We start from the raw sequence: 18,400 nt of genomic DNA on the forward strand, positions 1-18,400 counted from the left end.
ATCCTTATATTGAATAATTTGTCTTCCATATCTGTTAGCATATCCTTAAGTTTTATTTTTATTTCTTTGTCTTTAAATATTTATTCACTGTTATTACCTTGTGTTTTCCCTTTAAGTCAATAATTCAATTTTTAGCACATTTTGTTTTATTAACTTGCTGTTTCTTATTCATCTACTAAATGGATAATTGTTAGAGTCTGTAAACAAGTCAAAAATAACACCTGGCATTTTGCCAGGGGAATGTTAGAGTTCGTAAACAAGTCTGGATGGTGCCTGGCAAAATGCCAGAGGGAGTGGTTTGAGAAGTAACAAAAGCGAGCCATTAAGTGTGGAGATTCCTTATTGGTTGACTGATGTATCTAGTTTATGCTAATTAGATAAGCTGTGTGGAATGTATAAATACTGCTCCTGTCCTGCAATAAACGGCTCCTACTCCTGCTGTATCAAGTACACAAGTTATTCGTCACCCCCCCGGTTATTCTGCTGCAGATAATAATACTGATTTGGACTTCACTGTCCCAATCTGAAGTCCATTCATTTTTTTCCCTTTTTCCTTTTATTCGTTCCCTTTTTTCCTTTTATTCTGTTCATTTTGAATGTTAAAACTCAATTTTTAAACATTGACTTCATGTCATGAAGCAATTATGAGGTATTTCATCTCCTTGAATTAGGTTTTTGTTCCCTAGGATGGACTTGATTTGTCTTACTTTCTTTCTTCCCTTGTATTGCTAGAAAATATTTTCATAGTAACCCTGACATTCCTTTTCATCTTGCTTATTCTACTTGGTCTGATATAACTTGATTGATGTTTCAACGTTCTTCCCATTGTATCTGAGACTTTTTTTTTCCTTTGAGAGCTATCGACGTTTTTAAATCCTGAAAAAATGCCAAGGATGGGGTTGGGGGAGTTCAGGTGAGGCAAAGTGCTGCCTTTGTTAGAAGATGTTCCCTTGGCTCACTCTCTCTTGTTTTGAGATCTGGTTAAATTCCCTAAACCAGCAGCACTATAGTGCCTCCTGTCCCCACAGGGGACACTTTGGGGGCTTTGGGCCATCTTCTCCAGTGGCCTAAATCATTAATGTCTTCCTTCTGTCCAAGGGAACCAGCCTATCTGCTTACTTCTCCAGTGTCATCTGGTTCTTGCTAACAGAGGGTTCAACAGTTCTTGATCAGAAGAGGAAACAGATGCTTATTTGAATCGTTTCTGTGTAAATATGAGGATATTAGGGAAAATGCTGAACATGTGGTTTGATTAATACCTAAGCATTTCAGAAATGAGATTAAAAGCTGAGCTTTTCCTCTATCTCATGCAACAATTTTGTTTCTTTCCTTGGAGAGAAAAAGAGATATCTCATTAGAATGTGTTTTTCTTTAGCTGATGGTTGTTGGTAAATTTCATTGATTTTTATTTTTCTCCTTGTGTTGTATATTAAGGAAGAGTAATTCCATGGGTAGCTTCAAATATGCCATAATATCTGGGATATAGGTTTGTTTGTTTTTCCTATACCTATTTGTTGTTGATACCAAGTCTTTAAAACAACAGACTTCAGTGGTTACTTAGGTAACCAGAGAACCACGACTTTGGGAAGAAACAAGATGTTTCCGTGAGAAAGCACCAATTTTGGTGTGGCTACACACTTACATTTAGCAGAATTGAGTACCAAGCCCACTCCCCTCCTCTCTTTGCCAAGATTTGTTAGGAGGATAGACTTGGGTACACACCAGAGTAAGTTCATTCTATTCTGGAGTTAGTGGAACAAGGCATATAGAACCTCAACACAAAAAAACAAGAAATGTGCACGGTTTCAGACTGGCTATACAATTATGTCTAACCTTGGATGAAGGGAAATACTACTACTTTGGTCCCTACCATTAATGGCCAAAAAGTTTCATTTTGTCCAGTTTCTGAGAGAGTGTCACTGGCCACAGACAAGTTTTCTTTCTGTAGGATCAAATTGTATGTTATCAGGGCATGTGCCACTTCTGACCACCAATAGAGGGTAACAAATGAAACTAAGTTGTTACATGATGCATGTCCATTAAGAATAAGGAATGCAACCTAAGGAGACTTCTTAGTACAATAGGGCATATATTCCTGGTCACTCCTTAATGGTCACAGACTGTTTAAAGGACTATCTGTAAATTTACAAGCTAGTAAGGAGTAGCTCAGGTGAAGGTGAGAACCACAGGTAAAATGGAGAGCATATTGGGATTCCACTCTGCCACCACCCTCACTAGCTACCATTACCCATAACCCGGACACTGAGGAGAGTCCTGGTCACCACTGCACATGTATCTGTGAAGTCTGTTCTCTCCACAGTGACTGGAAAGTCCACTTCTTCCTTCAAACCCTTCAGTGGCTTCTGTTTTTCTTTGGATGGTCTCTACTTTGTCTAGCAGACCCTGCCTCTCCTGCCTACCACTCTGATACCATGCCTGCACCCAGGACTCTGGCCCCTAGACCTTCACTGGGTCTCATCAAAGCTCCAGGCCCCTTCTTTCCTCCCTTCCCTCTGGCTGTCCAAGTGCCAAGACACAAAAGCTCACTCAGCTGGCTGCCTCTTATGAGATAAGAATTCTGAGTGAGTCAGACACAGTGGTGCATGCCTATAATCCCAGCAATTCAGGAAGCTGAAACAGGAGGATTGCAAGTTCAAACCCAACCTCAGCAAATTAGTGAGGCCCTAAGCAACTCAGCAAGACCCTGTCTCTAATAAAATATAAAGAGGCCTGGGGATGTGGCTCTGTGGTTAAACACCCCTAGGTTCTATCCTGATACCAAACAAAAGGAAAAGAGTCATGAGTTATACTCCCATGGCAAGCCTTCCTTTAGGGATGAATTATTTGGACCATCATGCTTTAATGTGTGTGCCACTTGCTCTCTGTGTGCTGCTGAGGACAGGCAACATTTTCACTTCCTTACCTTTCATCCCTACCGGGCACTCAGTTGTGTTGAAGAAAGGAAGGAGACAGAATGAAGAATAAAATGAAAAGAGCTCAGACATTGCCATAGGTGGCCTCATGTGATCTGACTTACTCATTTACCATCACTGGATGTAACCCAGGTCAGTGGTCCTGGCAGTAAGAGTGCAAAAGTGTTGCTTTTATCAATGAATTGGCTAATTAAGCCATGATTTCATACTGGACTTAAAAAACAATATATTGAAAAGGTGTGCTTTAATTTTATCTCATTATTAGACTGTATACTCCAAAGCTTATTACATAAAGCTAAATCTAGTCTCAGATTTCACAATTACCAGGGGAAGTGAACTTGCATTAGTCAGTTCCCCATCATTATAATGAAATTCTTGAGATAATCAAGTTATAAAGAAAAAAGGTTTATTTTGACCCACAGTTTTGGAGGTTCTATTTCAAGACTGATTGGCCCCTCTGCTTGGGTCTATGGAAAGGTTCAAGATAGGAGCACTTAGCAGAGAAAATCCACTCACCTCATGATCAGGAAGTAAAAGAAAAGAAGAGGAGAGGGCTTGGATCCCTCTATTCCTTTCAAGAGCCTCTCCCCACCCCAGTGGTCTGTGATTCTCCTACTAGGCTCCACCTCTTTTTTTGTGTGGTGGGGGGCACCAGGGATTGAACTCAAGGGTGCTCGACCCCAGACCTATTATTTTATTTAGATACAGAGTCTCATTGACTTGCTTAAGGCCTTGCTTTTGTTGAGGCTGGCTTTGAACTGGAGATCCAAACCACTGGGATTACAGGCTTGCACCACTGACCAGGCTAGGCTCCACCTCTTAAAGGTGCACCCACCTTTCAATAATGCTATACTGGGGACTAACCCTTTAACACATGGGCCTTTGTGGACATTCAAGATCAAGAGTATAGCAGAGTTCATCTACTCCTACAAACTGATGATATGACATCATAAGTTCCTAGAGATCAAGGCCCAATAACCACTGAGTTCTCAGCAGTAGTTCCCTGTACGTCAGGAGGGCTTGGTACATATTTAAAGAATAAATGAAAGACCTGCTATTCTCCCCTGCAACTTCCTCAGTTCACCTCCTACTTTCTACCACATGTTTCTGCTGCTCCGTGTTTCACTGCTGCTGACTGTAAAAGAAGAAGGATGCAGAGAATGATTAGTCTTTTTTTAATAGTTGTATATGGACACAATACCTTTATTTTATTTTTATGTGCTGAGGATTGAACCCAGTACCTTCCACATGTGAGGCAAGCTCTCAACCACTGACCTACAACCCCAGCCCCAGAATAATTAGTCTTAAGTATCCTTTCTACTCATCACAGGTTGGAACTCACTTTCCTTTGCGTTATTTATAAGACATGTATAACTTTATTATAAATAATATTCAATCGCTGTGTATTTGATTACATTTTATTCTAGATTATTAAATGTATGAATTTAATATGCATAATACTATTTTAAATAATTATTGCATATGATGAATAAATCATAATTATTATGTATTTTGAACACATTTATGATAAAGTTATTATAAATTAGTTAGAATTCTCTACTAAAGACACATCATTTAAAAGATTGATTTTAAATTAAACATAATGTTTAATTTTAGGTTTAATGAAAGAGACAAGTATTAGTCTATTGAAATGTGCAGTTTAAATTGACACAGATAGTCTTTGGTTCCTTTATTCATTTATGAATTTATCCAGACAGATTTCTTTAAGCGCCTACTACGGTAGGACCCTGGGGGAGATGTCCAACAGGCAGATGCTTCACTCAGCCTCCCCTCCTCTGGGGATGGTGTGTTTTGCCGGGCCTAGCTGGTAGTCCACCCCCTCGAACACTCACTGTCACCTACTTTCCACAGGGGAAAAGTGCCTGTCAGAAATGCCCTACGACAGCAGTACCAGCTACGAGAAGGAGAACGAGATGATGACGTCCCACGTGATGGACCAGGCCATCAACAATGCCATCAACTACCTGGGGGCCGAGTCCCTGCGCCCCTTGGTGCAGACACCTCCGGGGGGCTCTGAGGTGGTCCCCGTCATCAGCCCCATGTACCAGCTGCACAAGCCCCCCTCGGAGGGCCCCCCGAGGTCTAACCACTCTGCTCAGGACAGTGCCGTGGAGAACTTGCTGCTGCTGTCCAAGGCCAAGTCGGCCTCCTCGGAGCGGGAGGCCTCCCCGAGCAACAGCTGCCAAGACTCGACGGACACGGAGAGCAACACGGAGGAGCAGCGCGGCGGCCTCATCTACCTGACCAACCACATCAACCCTCATGCCCGCAACGGGCTGGCCCTCAAGGAGGAGCAGCGGGCCTACGAGGTGTTGCGGGCGGCCTCCGAGAACTCGCAGGATGCCTTCCGCGTGGTCAGCACCAGCGGCGAGCAGGTGAAGGTGTACAAGTGCGAACACTGCCGGGTGCTCTTCCTGGATCACGTCATGTACACCATCCACATGGGCTGCCATGGCTTTCGCGATCCCTTCGAGTGCAACATGTGCGGCTACCACAGCCAGGACAGGTACGAGTTCTCCTCCCACATCACGAGGGGGGAGCACCGTTTCCACATGAGCTAAAGTTGCAGCCCACCCCACCCAGAAAGCACAAGGACTGCCTCCCTCACCCACCCTCCTGCTGGCAGCATGGGCCTCACGGACCCTGTAATTTGGGGTATGGATTTTTAGGAGGCTTTTTTTTTTTTTTGGTCTTTTTTAGTTGATTGATTGGGATATGATTTGCTTTTGAAAACGAGATTTTTATTGTTAGAGGCAGGACTGCATCAGGAGCATTGAGAACTGTTATCTTCCTAGACGTTCCTGTAGACTGCTAGCCAAAATTCCCTCACCTGTGGCTTCCTAGCATCCCCCACTTCTCCAATTAGTCTGGATTTTCAGAAAGAGTTCAATAAAACAAGCCAGTGCATGGGAAGGAGCATGGCAGTCCCTGTGCTAAGCATGGGGGTTCATGCACCCAGGTATAATCCAAGTCCCCAGAAGAGTGGGTAGAACCGGAGAGGTGTGGCCATCCCAGCAAACTGAACGGTGAGCAGCAGGACCAGCAACCCATGGTGAGACCAAAGACGTGGGCCACCAGCATCCAGAGCAGAAAGACTGCACTTTGTAAAAGTTAATATTGTCATATTCTACATAGGAAAATAAATCAGGAAAGAGTGTGGTACAGGGCTTCCCGAGGCAAAGGGAGAGGGGAAGGATTGGAGAGCCCTTAGACTGCTTCTCACCTTCTGAGGTTGGAAATGTTGCCCAGATGAATCGCTTGAGGCTTGATGCCAGGTGGGAGGAGCTCAGTGTCCCTGTGGGCAAATCTGGGGATCCCTAAACTCTGCTTTGTTATTTTCCATACTTGTAATGGCCCCAAACCTATCACTACATTTTAAATACTTGTCCTGAAATTTGGACCTTAATTCTTTTTTAACTTCCCAGAAACCAAAGCTTTCTTCCAGTTTCCACACTCATTTCTCTGGTCTTCCTCAAGATTAATCATACCATTAAAGTCATTACTCTCTACCACCTCAGCCAAAAAAAAAAAAAAAAAGCATACAGTTTTAAATGTTTACAGTACTTGTCTTCACCAGAACTGTCCAAGGTCCACATAAACTTGTAGAAACAGAGAGGAAATTGTATGTTAGTAACTCAACATTTAGTCTAATCCAGAGATTCTTAGTGCTTAGCCCCACTGACATTTTAGGCTGGATAAGCACTGGTCGTGGGCACTGTAGAATATTTAGCAGCATCCCTGGTCACTGCCCAGTAGATGCCCACAGCACCCACAGTTGACATTGACAAATGCCTCCAGACATTTCCAAATGTTCCACTGGGGGAAAAAATCACCTCTAATTGGGAACCACTGATCTAAAATGAATTCTAAACCAGTCGAAGGTCTGGGCAGCTTTCCAAAGATAAAAAGCACTTTGAAGACTTTTCCCAGTCAGCAATCTCAAATTGGACTTGTGCTCCTTTAGAATGATTATAAATTCTATACGTGAGTTATTCCCTTTCAGTATTCACAAATATACTTCCTCATGTGCACTTGAGTTTCATTGAAAGGACAGAGTTCAGAAAGATGTCATGTTTCAGTCATGGATTTCTTTTGTTTCCAGAACAGTATAGCATTTTGAAACTGGAAATAAACAAAATTGTAATTGTAATAATTTAGTCTCTGCTACACCAATGCATTGAGTGAAGGAAGAGATGGAAGAACCAGGGCTATGGATGGCTTTGGTCAATATGCAGTTACAGAGACAGACACGCCTTATCCAAATTCATATACTCAAGCTGAGAACCTTCTTAGCTTTCCAGTTTGCTGGCAGATTTTACCTACCCTCTCCATTTTGATGCATCACAGAAATTCAATTGGTTGAAGGGAGCTATTTTTTTTTTCTAATGGCATTCAAGCAAGGCTTAAGCCAGAACTGTAAATAGTGGTCACGAGAGTTCTTTTCTAAAATGCTTTGCCCCTTCCTCTCACTGCCTTTTATAGCCAATATAAATGTCTATTTGCACACCTTTTGTTGTGGTTTTATATTGTAACAGCATATTTTGAAACTATTGTATTTAAAGTAAGGTTTCATATTATGTCAACGAGTAATTAAATTATGTTTGAAAGGTGGCCATATTCTGTACCAAAAGTTGCTGAAGTTTTTCTTCTAGCTGGTAAAAGTAGGATTTTGCATGACCTCACACTTTTTCTTCTGTGGTTTGTTCTGTTGTATGATGGCATGAGTGTGTGTCTCAAGTACGGCTGTGTACTGAAGTGTGCCTACATTCCATGCACTCCCATTGTGTTTCAAATAAATACCAGAGGTAGGAGGCTCCACCAGTAGCAGCTTGAGCTGTGGATGACAGCTAGTGCTGGTTCTCATTCCCTTCTCCTGCCTGTCATCCCTGTTTCCTGTAGAATGCCTGGACTACGCTCCCTATCCCAGGTTCCCTGTGTAATTTGTACTTTAGAGTGTGTCCTTGTCCTAGTGAAAGAGTCACTAAATATCATTGCATTATCATTGCATTATCACCAAAGGGCATTTCCCAGCACCAATTGCTTCAGAAACCAGCATGTTCCATTTCAAATTTAGAATCAGTCATAATAAATAAATCTTAGAATCTTCACTGAGAAAGAGAGCTACCTGTTATGGAGATGTGGGTTTGTTTTATGGGTTGTTTTTTTTTTTTTTCTATTTTGTGCTTTTATCTTCTTTCGTTTTGTTTGGACTGCATTGTGATTCTCATAACATCCCCTTCTTGCCAAAACAAAATCGAGTTGAACTAGACTTATGCAGACCCATCATGATGCAAATGTATTTCTTCATTCTTCAGTTCTTCCATTCCATCAATAATGAAGGGTCAACCTTATTTAAAACCCAGATCTCCCTCACTGCATATCTATTTCAATGTTTCTTACTTTAAAATGAACCAAAATTAAACTTATTTAAGATGTACAGGTATCAGAAAAAAAAAGTACAGATGCTTTTGGTGCAGGAGCACTCACTGTGAACAAGTGTAACCAGATATTAATATGCAATATTGTTCCAATACTTTCTAATACACTTTTTTATAATATTCTGTGTGGTGATTGTTGAGGTCAAATCCTTCGTATCCAATACAGCTTTAGTTCTTCTCCTCCCTTGGGTAGGTACACATGCACAGGACTCTAAATGAGAAAAAAACGCAGCCATCTTTCCAATCTGCCTCCATGATGATGTTAAATTATCTCTGTTTAGCTGTGATCAAGGGATGTACCACTGGAGGGACAGAGTATCCTTTTGTACACATTTTGAAATGCTTTTTCTGTAGTGATAGAACAAATAAATGCAACAAATACTCTGTCTGCCCTATCCTGTGAAGTCCTCACTAGTATTATGCCAAGGCCCAACAAAGCAGAAATCTTCTCTAGACTCCTTCCCGGTCAGATCACAGGATTCGAAGAAGAAGAGACAAGCTTGAGACAGTTGCAGTACAAGTAGATGTTTCCAGCAGGTACAGCCATTCAGTTCTGCACACTGACTTCCCATCTGTAACTTCAGGGCTTAGGAAAACCAAGTCAGTCTTGAGAGTGGGTAGAGGAAGGGGGCAGCAAGCATTACTTCTGTGCTCCCCACAGCAAACCACCGTAAAGCCATGAGTGGCATGTGCCCACAGTGGTGGGAGCTCAGAGGACAGAGTGAGCTCAGAGGCTGTACCCTGTGGGTACGTACCTGCAAAGCTGCTTTCCCATGCCTAGGCTGGGTCCATGCCACGAGCCTTGCCCTTGCTCTGCTGTAGAACTGTATGATCACAAGCCTTTGTCCCTTTCAGATGAACAGTCAAACATCACCTGAGTTCAGATCCAGAAAATAAGGGGAGGTGATTAAGTTTACAGGGCAGGACGTTGGAGCCAAGGAATGTAAAACTCAAAGGAAATAAATACAATATTAGGATTTCACATCAAACCCTGAAAACAGCACTCAAGGAGGACTTTCATAAACAAGGTAGCATCATTTTCAGCCATTTCAGGTTTCCTCAATGAAGAGCATGTTGTTCACTCAAATACACATAAACATGGTTACACACCACTTAGAAATTTATTTCATGTTACACCTTCTGTATTCTCCGTGATCACAGGTCAAAAGAATGTCTACATTATTTTAAAATAGCCTGGTCTCGGGCTGGGGCTGTAGCTCAGTGGCAGAGCGCTTGCCTAGCACGTGTGAGGCATTGGGTTCGATCCTTGGCACCACATTAAATAAATAAATAAATAAATAAATAAATAAATAAATAAATAAATAAATAAATAAAGGCATGCTGTCTATCTACAACTAAATATAAAAATTTTTTTTTAAAATAGCCTGGATTCAAACTAAGGGGGAGAAGTCATTCAAAAGGATGGGGGTTTGACAGAGTGAGAACCTTGTCTGTGGATCTATTTGTAAAACTATAGAATATAGCTTTGCAGCTCAGTTTCCATGGAAGCTTAATGAATATGCATTGAAATTAAATTTTAAAAACACAAATAAAAAAAATTTTTAATGTGCATTGAAAGCCTCCTGCAAAAGGGAGCCACTGACTAGCTCATCCTGGAGGCCATCACAGTGAAGACACGAAGGAGAGGTTCCAAAACTCTTTAAAAAAAAAAGAATAATATACTTCATTAATTGCATTTCACTACCTTTGATTTTAAGTAGTCCTGAGAATTAGTCTCAGCGTGACCTTTTGATGCTGTAGACCCTTTACATTTATTTACCTACTTCTGGCCTGAAGAGAAAACTGGAAACAGCTGCTCACTTCACTTCTGAGGAGTAGTGTCAATTTAAACATCAAGCTGTATTTTAATGGTGAATGTGGGAATTAAGGATTGGGAGTTAAAAGACTAGGCTTGGAAGCTGGAAGCCAAAGATCCCTGATCCCATTTTCAATGAATCTATCATAGTTTCTATCAAAATAAAACATCATGAGGTTCTGTGACCCCTTGGTGAATCCTTCATATGTTCTCATCAAATGCACTCAGATTCTCACGAAGTAGTTCCTTTGGCTGTTTTCCAAAGGTCACATCTTTCTATTATAGCCTCTCAACTCCAGCACCAAGCAAGGAGCAAAAGAGACATTCAGAGAATTGAGCAATTGGTGAAAGACTCAGGGGAAGTTCTCAGATGACCAAAGCAGGAACTCCACATTCCTCCATCATTCTGGAAACTTATGGCCCTTTCTCTGCACCAAAGCCCAGTGCAGCAACTAGCTAGCACTGCTCCCATGCAGAGTTGGGGCTAGTATAGTACTGTTGCCACACAGCATCTGTTTTAGTTGTCTTTCCCCAAGTCATCCACTGCTCCTTACCTCTAAGTAGGCAGAAAAGGGTTCCCTTTGTCCCTGATAATAGTGCTGCCCTCAGCAGCCCAGACTGTCTTTGGCTTCTCCCACTGTGAACCAGCTCTGAGCCAACCCCATCCTGTGATAGGCTCCCCTCACCAGCTCTAGACTTGTCTGGGCATCCAAACTTCCCACAGTCTCCCAAAGGTTTGGTTCTAAGATGAAGCCCAGAATCACCTAAGTGGCTGTTCAATATATAGTTTCTAGAACCTTCCTCCTGTTCCCATTGCACAGTGAAAGAGCAGGACTCATCTGGGAGCCAAGTCCCAAAGCAAGAAGGCAGAAGCAGAAGTAGTCCCAAGCCCTGGTTCAGGACCCTCTCCAGCTGGCTCCCAGTCCATCTTGGTGATCCACTTCTTGTGGGATATGTGGGTTTGAGCCACAAGGAAAGGGTAGAAACACACACATAAAAACCTGCCTCCGAAGCAGTCTTCCTTTGGCCCAGTCCTCACCACATGCATCCACAAAGTCGCATGTCAATTTCTCAGCCTTGCCCTAGGTGAGGGTTGTTAACCCTGAGACTCACCTAGAGAAGTAGGATACAGAGGAGTCTCCAGGGTGCATGGCTGAGCAGGCACAGATCCTGACTCATAGAGCAGGGAAGTAGGGCTGGGTCTGCAGAGCTCTGCTCCCCTCCAACCCCACAGAGCATAGGAGAAAGCCAAACCTGTGGGAAAGGCCAGTCTATAGGATGATGGATGGAAAGGTGGATTTGAACTAGAAATGAAATGGTGGGGAAGCAGAAAGAGAAATGTGAGCCAAGCAGAGTGGGGAATTTTAGAACACCGGAAACAAAAGCTAAACAAAGCACAAGAAGATCAAGGAGATACCTAGTCAAGGGTGAATATATTTTATGATTAATAAGTTCAAGACCCAGACAAGAGTAGCGATTCCTTCAATGAGGTGACGCTGGCTTCACCCCTGCCCCACCCTCAGTGACCCCATTTGACATTTGACTTGACCGCATTCCCTCTATCCCCAGGGCATCTTGAACCTGGCTTCTAATGTTAACAATGAAGACTTGAGATAATTTATTAAATTGTTGAGAATTTGAGTTGCAAATGGGAAGAGTGGAAAATTGAAAATAAAGTCAATTGATTTCTTCTTGATCACACTCCTGGCATCACTAGATAGAAAGAACTCCTCAGTGCCAAGCTGCAAGCTGGGGTTAGAGGAGATCCACCTACAGCATGGGTCATGGGCCTCACAGGTGCTCTGTGCTACAAGCAGCTGCTTGTTCCCAAGGTGCCTCACATTTACCTGTCAGATAAGATCCAATGTTACCTCCCATTCTAGGGGTGAGGACTTCCAAGCCTGGAAAAGCTGAGCAACCTCCTGGGGGTCATACAGCTTGAAAGTGCCAGGGCCAGTGTTTGACCTCAGGAGTCTGGCTCCAGAGCCTGCCCTCCAGTGACTACCATGAGAAGTGACCCTGCATGAAGGTAATTTGAAACAAGGTGCAATCAAAAGTGTTTTAAAGTGGTAAAGTGCTTGCAAGGACCAGTGAAAGGTTTTTCGCTTAGAGAAAGCTCCCAGGAAAACCTCTGATGTGACCCAAGCTTTCTAGAATGGCAGATTTTTCAGCATCCAAAGGGGAAGGGTAGGAAGAAGGGGTTTCCAAGATAGAATGAACATGGGGAAAAAATCCATTGTGTATCAGGTTCGAAAGTCTGGTAGTAATAGCTCTGCTTAGCTGGGAAAAGATATTCAAGGAGAAAAAAATATAAGAGATAAGGTTGAACAGGGAAATGAGCAGGTGACTCATAGAAAAGAGAAAGGTTAACCAGAGAAGAGGGAGCTGAGAGTGGGGAAGAGAGGCCTAAGGAGAGCAAAGCTGAGACAAGAAGACTTGACTTTCTATCTCTGGGATGCAATATACAAAAGCAGGATTGGTTCTTTGTTTTTTTGTTTTAATTTACTGCCATGGTCTCAGTGTTAATAAGACTCTCTGGAAACTTATAAGTGCTAAATAAATATTTGTTGCATCATCATCTACTTGTGTTAATTAAATCTAGTGTGCTTTGAAGGAAAGATGCAGAGTTGGCCCCCAGTCTCAGATCCTATATAGAAGAAAAGAGAAAATGGGGAGAGGATTTGAAGAGCTGAGTCTTGTTTAATCTAAACAATTGTGGATACCTCCAGCACATGGCTAGGGCATTTGTGAGGAATCAGCACATGCTTGAATGTAATGGAAGCTGTGAGCAGGATGTGAGACTGCTCTCCGGGAATGGGAAAGCTATATGGAGGATGTGGAAGAGAAGACAAACAGAAGGAATTGAGAAAGGAAATGGAAAATGATTGTTCAAGACGGAACATGAATGTTGTATAGCATCTTAGGTTTTCTTTATTCAAAAAGAGATGCTCTCATGCAAGTCCAGTAGAGCAGATCAAATATGGAAGGTGGCTGAGAAAGGCCCTTGGTCAGGCATCTAGGATGCTCCAAGTACTATGGGAGGTGAGGAGTGGTAAGAAGAGCCCTGTTGGTGGAGAGGGGCTCCAGACCTGAGAGAGCTACTTACATAGCAAAGGACCCAGCACCACAGCCTTGGAGCTCCACTGGGGCCTAGTGCTTTACAAGTGCCAAGTTCTTGGCTAGATTTTCCTAAGCAGGAAGGTAGAGCCTCACTGAGAAGCTCCCTGTTTATTTGGGTTTTTTTCCCACATTTTGAGGAGACCAAGAATGGTCCACCTCAAGGTGGATATCCCTTGATCTCTGTTTCCCCATGTCTATAGTTAGGGCTGCTCATGGCAGGACATATCACCTTCCAGCTCAAGAGTGAGTCAGTCAGGTCTTTAAGTGGCAGCCACCTCTTGCCAGCCACCCCCCCCTCCGCCCTCAGTAGCAAGCGCCTGGCCTGAGGCCCAGCAGATGGGGCCCTGGAGACTTGGTGAATCGGTACAAGGGGAAGCAGATGTGCCCACTATGGTCCCCAGGCACAACCGGGAACCCTCCACTGGGGGAGGAAATTTGCATAATAGGGATAAATTGGTACCAAAACTGTCCCCTGAAGTGAACTGCATGGATCTCAGTACAGTTCACAAATTTCACTTCTTCTTTCCCATGTTTTCTCAAACCAACTAGATGTGACGTTGAGTATGTGAATTGTCCAAAGGTTTTTTTTTCTCTCCCCTCATGAGTCAGCCTAGGACTCTTCTCTCTCCTCTCTGCCACAACCCAGTGCCTACAGGGGATCTGCTCACACTCCCACGAGGGACCCTCCTGCAATGTGTTCATGCCAAGTGGAAAACACCCCAGGACCTCTGTCTCCCTGGGGTGGACATGCAGAATCCCAGGTTCCCTGATGGCCTGGGCGCTGTATGCCTCTGCCAACATCCTCACCATTGTCCATCTCACTCTGTTGCTTCCCCCACACCTGCCTGAGCTTCCTCATTGCCAATATCCCTGCAGCTTTCTGTGGGCAGAGGGCGGGCCCAGTCTCAGTGCAAGGAGGGTGTGTGGTTTCAAGGCCCCTCAATTTGATTCCCCTTTCAGGGCCCTCCTCCCCTCTGGGCATGGCCCTCATCCCCACCCCCAGTGGGGTACCGCCTTTCCTTAAGCCTTCTGTGGATCCCCTTTGCCTACTACACCCACTCCCTACCTCACAATTTCCTTTTTAAGTATTGGTTCTATACTACCTCACAGGAAAACAGTTATGTGTTGGCATCATTTGGTGCTCTTAAATTAAATTTTAGAGACTTAACGTTTCTCTGGAAAATAAAACAATTATTGAGCCATTACTGATGCTAGCCAGAAGATAAGGGACTAGTTCTAGGACAAATTTCCTAAGCCACCATCAGCACAGCCAGGTGACCGCTGAAAAACTGTTCACTGGACCTAAAAAACTGGGGTGTTTTGTAATGAGATTTTGGGGAGAAGACACCTAGGTGATTTACACAGAACCTACATTAGCTGTAAAAGAGAGGGACAGGACAACAGGCAAAGCCCTGGGATAGCGGGTTATGTTTCTCTGTGGTTAGTTCCAGAAGCAGAATGCAATGTGGTCTTGCTGGGGAATCTTCCACATATAGGAAAGGAAGTGGAGTCTTTTTTTTTTTTTTTTGCTTTTTTGTTTTCACTTGAAGCAGAGCTAAAATGACCTCCCTCCATTCTCTGGTCTATAATTTAATTAGGACATCTCTGAATTACCCATTTATCAATACAAAAATAAACAGACTCTCATGTGAGTTCAGAGAGGCCTGCGTGATCTCAGGGATCCTGAGACGTGTGGGGGCTTGTCTACAGGTCAAATTCACTTGCTCCAGAATGGCAGATCTGACCCCAAATGATCTCTCCAGCTCCTTCCTACCTTCACATTATACCTGATACCTGAGTAGGCTCACACTGCAGGGTGCTGCTTGCCCTGGAGAGTCCTTCTAAGCACTGCTGGCTGCCAAACCCTTTTGTAATAAAGAACCCATGGCACTTAGTTTGGGGAGTTTTCTGAAAGCCAGGTTTCTGTGTTCCTAGAGGCCTTTTATGTAAGTCTGTGTTAGGGCTTTTCTCATGTTTATGTAAAGAGCTGGCCTCCTCCATTAGACTGTGAGCTCAGAGAGGGAGAATGCTGGTTTCAGAAATACAAGAATCTCTAAAACAATGTTGTGTGGATGGGGGGGCCTCTGTCCCAGCTCCCTGGCTTCCTGATGGCTTCTCTTGCCCAGATGATGATATGGACCCAGGACCATGACTTTTCCTTCTGCAGTCCTCCCCTGACTTTCCACTTGCTGCAGGGACAGCATTAACCCTTCTCTGGAGAAAAGGGGCTGGACACAATGGCCTGTGATCCTTAGGGCTCTCTGCAGAGGGTCCTGTTCTTGTCTGGGCATCAAAATCTTCATCTAGGGTCTCATCCTGGGGACCGGCAGTGGATTTAGGGTGAGGCTACAGAAGTGACCAAAGGAGCAGTGAGGCACTCCCCCTCCAAAGGCATGCAAGAACCTCAACTACTGCAGCAGTCAATGTAGGGAAGAGGGAGTGTCCTTCAAGAATGCTTCTGGGCTCTTTTCATTTTTCATTTAGGCATATTTTTACTCCTATCAATGTAGGTTTGTATATTACTACCCTAAAAATGTGGCTCAGTTCCATCCCATCAGAACTGATCAGGCCAGCATTTGCCATTCTAGGACTGGAGGTTGGGAATGGAGATGTTGGAGAACATCAATTCGATGCTCTGGAGGAGCCATAGATAAGCCAATAGCTAGTGTTGGGTGAGAGTGTCTGGAGCTAAGTCCAGGCTCCTTGATACACCACAGGTGAAATCCTGAGTCCTATCAGGATTCACAGGATCAAATACATGTCAATGGAATTCTGAAAACCAGATGGCAGAATCTGACAATGTGATCACACAAAATACTCAATTAAAACCAGAGAAAGCAAAAAGAATTGGAGACAGAAAGAAAAAGAGCAACAAATAGATTAGGAAACGTTGGTAGATGTAGCAGATATTAATCTAATGGCACCAATAATCACTTTAAATGTCAGTGGTCTAAACACACCAATTACAAGATAGAGACTATTAGAGTGGATCCCAAAACAAGACCTACCATAGATTAACTCTCACTTTAAATATAAAGACACATAGATTAAAAGTAAAGATATGAAGAAGTTGCATGCTAACATTGGTAAAAGAAAAGCAGGACTAGGTATATTATTAATTTCAGAGCAGACTTCAGAGCAAAAAAGGTTATCAAGAGTAAAGACAGGCATTGTATAATGAATAAGGGGGTTGATACTCCAAGAAAACATAACGATCATTAACATGCATGTGCCTAACCACAGAGCTTCAAAATACATAAAGTCAAAACTGATAGAACTTCAAGTAGAGCTGGATGAACCTACTCCTATGCTCTCGATCAGAAATGGATGGACCCAGGAGGTAGAAAATCAGTAAGGATGCAGTTGAACTGAAAGAAGTTATTTGGGGGGAGGGGGAAGAGAGAAGAAAACTTTGGGCAGCATTAACACAGGCCCAGAGGCTTGGACATGGACTGTTGTGTTAAAGGAAGGCCAGAGGGTAGGGTTAGGCTGGGGTGTTGGAGGTAGCAGGAGGGGCATGCTTTGTGAGTCTGTTAGTCTCAGTGATGCTGAGGGAGACCAGAGGAGGAATACACCACTCAGCTGGAGAAGGCCCTCTCAGCATCACAGCCAAGCAGGGTGCTGAGGAAAGAGGCCAAGAATGAGTCCTGTTCTACCCTATAGCTACTGGGTTGTTATAGACAGCATTACCCTCTGGAGGAAGGGTGGAAATGGGTGTGATCACTAATTTCAGGTAGTGAAACTAAGGCCAGGGAAACAGAGGGCCTTGGTCAATGTCACAGAGATCATCTTAAACCATATTTCCTAAAGCATATTATGCATAATTTTAAAAAGGGGAATGGTGCAAAGTGGCTCAGAGAAAGCCACACATTCTCACCTCCTCCTGGAGATTCAAAAATCTCTTAGCATTTGAAAAACCCCCAAGAAGAATGGAATATGATTTATTTAATCCAGTTTCCCACAAATGTATTTAGCTCCAAAAGTCCTTATTACCCTTTTTTTAAATTATCTTCCACATGCATATCACTTTAGGGAATAGGGTCCTAGAGGAAAAGCCATAAGCAAGCCCTGGCAGATCTGCATCAGCCTGTCCCTGGCTCCACCCTGGCCTGGCTTGGTCTTCAGGACACTAACATCCTGAACATGGTCACTCTCTTCTTGTAGTGCCAAGCCCTAGATCATGAGTGAAAACACAGGCTTTGCTCACAGGGGTACTTGACCATTGTTGGAGTGAGGCCAGGTGGCCTGGGAACCTGTCCCCTCTGTGGGCTCATTGGTTCCCTGGCTTTCAGGAAGATCATCATCGGTGAGCTCTCTCCTAACTTCCAGAATTCAGTATTTTCCTGTGGGTCAAACTGGCTTAGAGTTGGGGCCCTTTTGTCTGCTACCCACAGTGCCACAGATAGAACATTTCAAGAACTGAGGTTAGGGGCATCGAGTAGGCACCAAGGCTTATTCTCATGGTAGGGAACAAAGAGGCAGAGCCATTTACTTCCTCAGCCCATGTCCAGACTTGGCATTAAAACTGAGGACCTGACCTAGGGCCTGAAAAATTCAGAACAGAGTTAGGTCCTAAGAATCTGGTTTGATACCAGCATACTATTTCCAGATACGTTTTCTAATTCAGGCCTTAGATAAAAATATCATTAGATATGACTACAGAATTAAATAAGAAAAGAAAGAGAAATAGCATTTGCTGAGTAGTTTTATGGAGCACCAGGCACTGTGCAGGAAGACATTCCCACAAGGTTTTAGTGGACCCATTTACAAATATGGAATCCTTAAACTCAGGACAAGAAATTTTCCCAAAGACACACGTCCACATACTCGACAACTAGGATGATACAATTTTCAAAAACATAATAAGCATAATATACCAATGTTGAGGTGATAGAAGATATTAATAACATATATAATATGTCATTTTTAAATTAGAAAAGAAAAATGTACCATTTAAGCTAATAAATTGACTTCTTTCCAAATATATTTCCTTGTAACTTGATGCTTTTAGTCATTATTCATGTTTATGCTTGACAGTGTTCAGGCTTTTCAGCATAGAGTAGATTGTTTCA

The 18,400-nt window shown here is 43.2% G+C and overlaps 1 protein-coding gene across 22 annotated transcripts in view; it reads left to right on the top strand.

Moving 5' to 3' along the window:
- Ikzf1 (IKAROS family zinc finger 1) overlaps positions 1–7,636 on the top strand; it is a 96,762-nt gene extending 89,126 nt beyond the window's left edge. For all 22 annotated transcript variants that reach the window (XM_046463908.2, XM_058585450.1, XM_046463905.2 and 19 more), the window contains one exon: positions 4,806–7,636. In XM_046463908.2, the coding sequence (XP_046319864.1) occupies positions 4,806–5,515 (710 nt within the window). In that variant the 3' untranslated portion in view covers positions 5,516–7,636. The remainder of the gene's footprint in view (positions 1–4,805) is intronic.
- The last annotated feature ends 10,764 nt before the right edge of the window (positions 7,637–18,400 follow it).

The sequence above is a fragment of the Marmota monax genome, unplaced genomic scaffold (assembly GCF_021218885.2).
Source record: "Marmota monax isolate L192 unplaced genomic scaffold, Marmota_monax_Labrador192_F-V1.1 WCK01_AAM20220418_F8-fsc00432, whole genome shotgun sequence".
In the NCBI taxonomy this organism is placed as follows: domain Eukaryota; kingdom Metazoa; phylum Chordata; class Mammalia; order Rodentia; family Sciuridae; genus Marmota; species Marmota monax.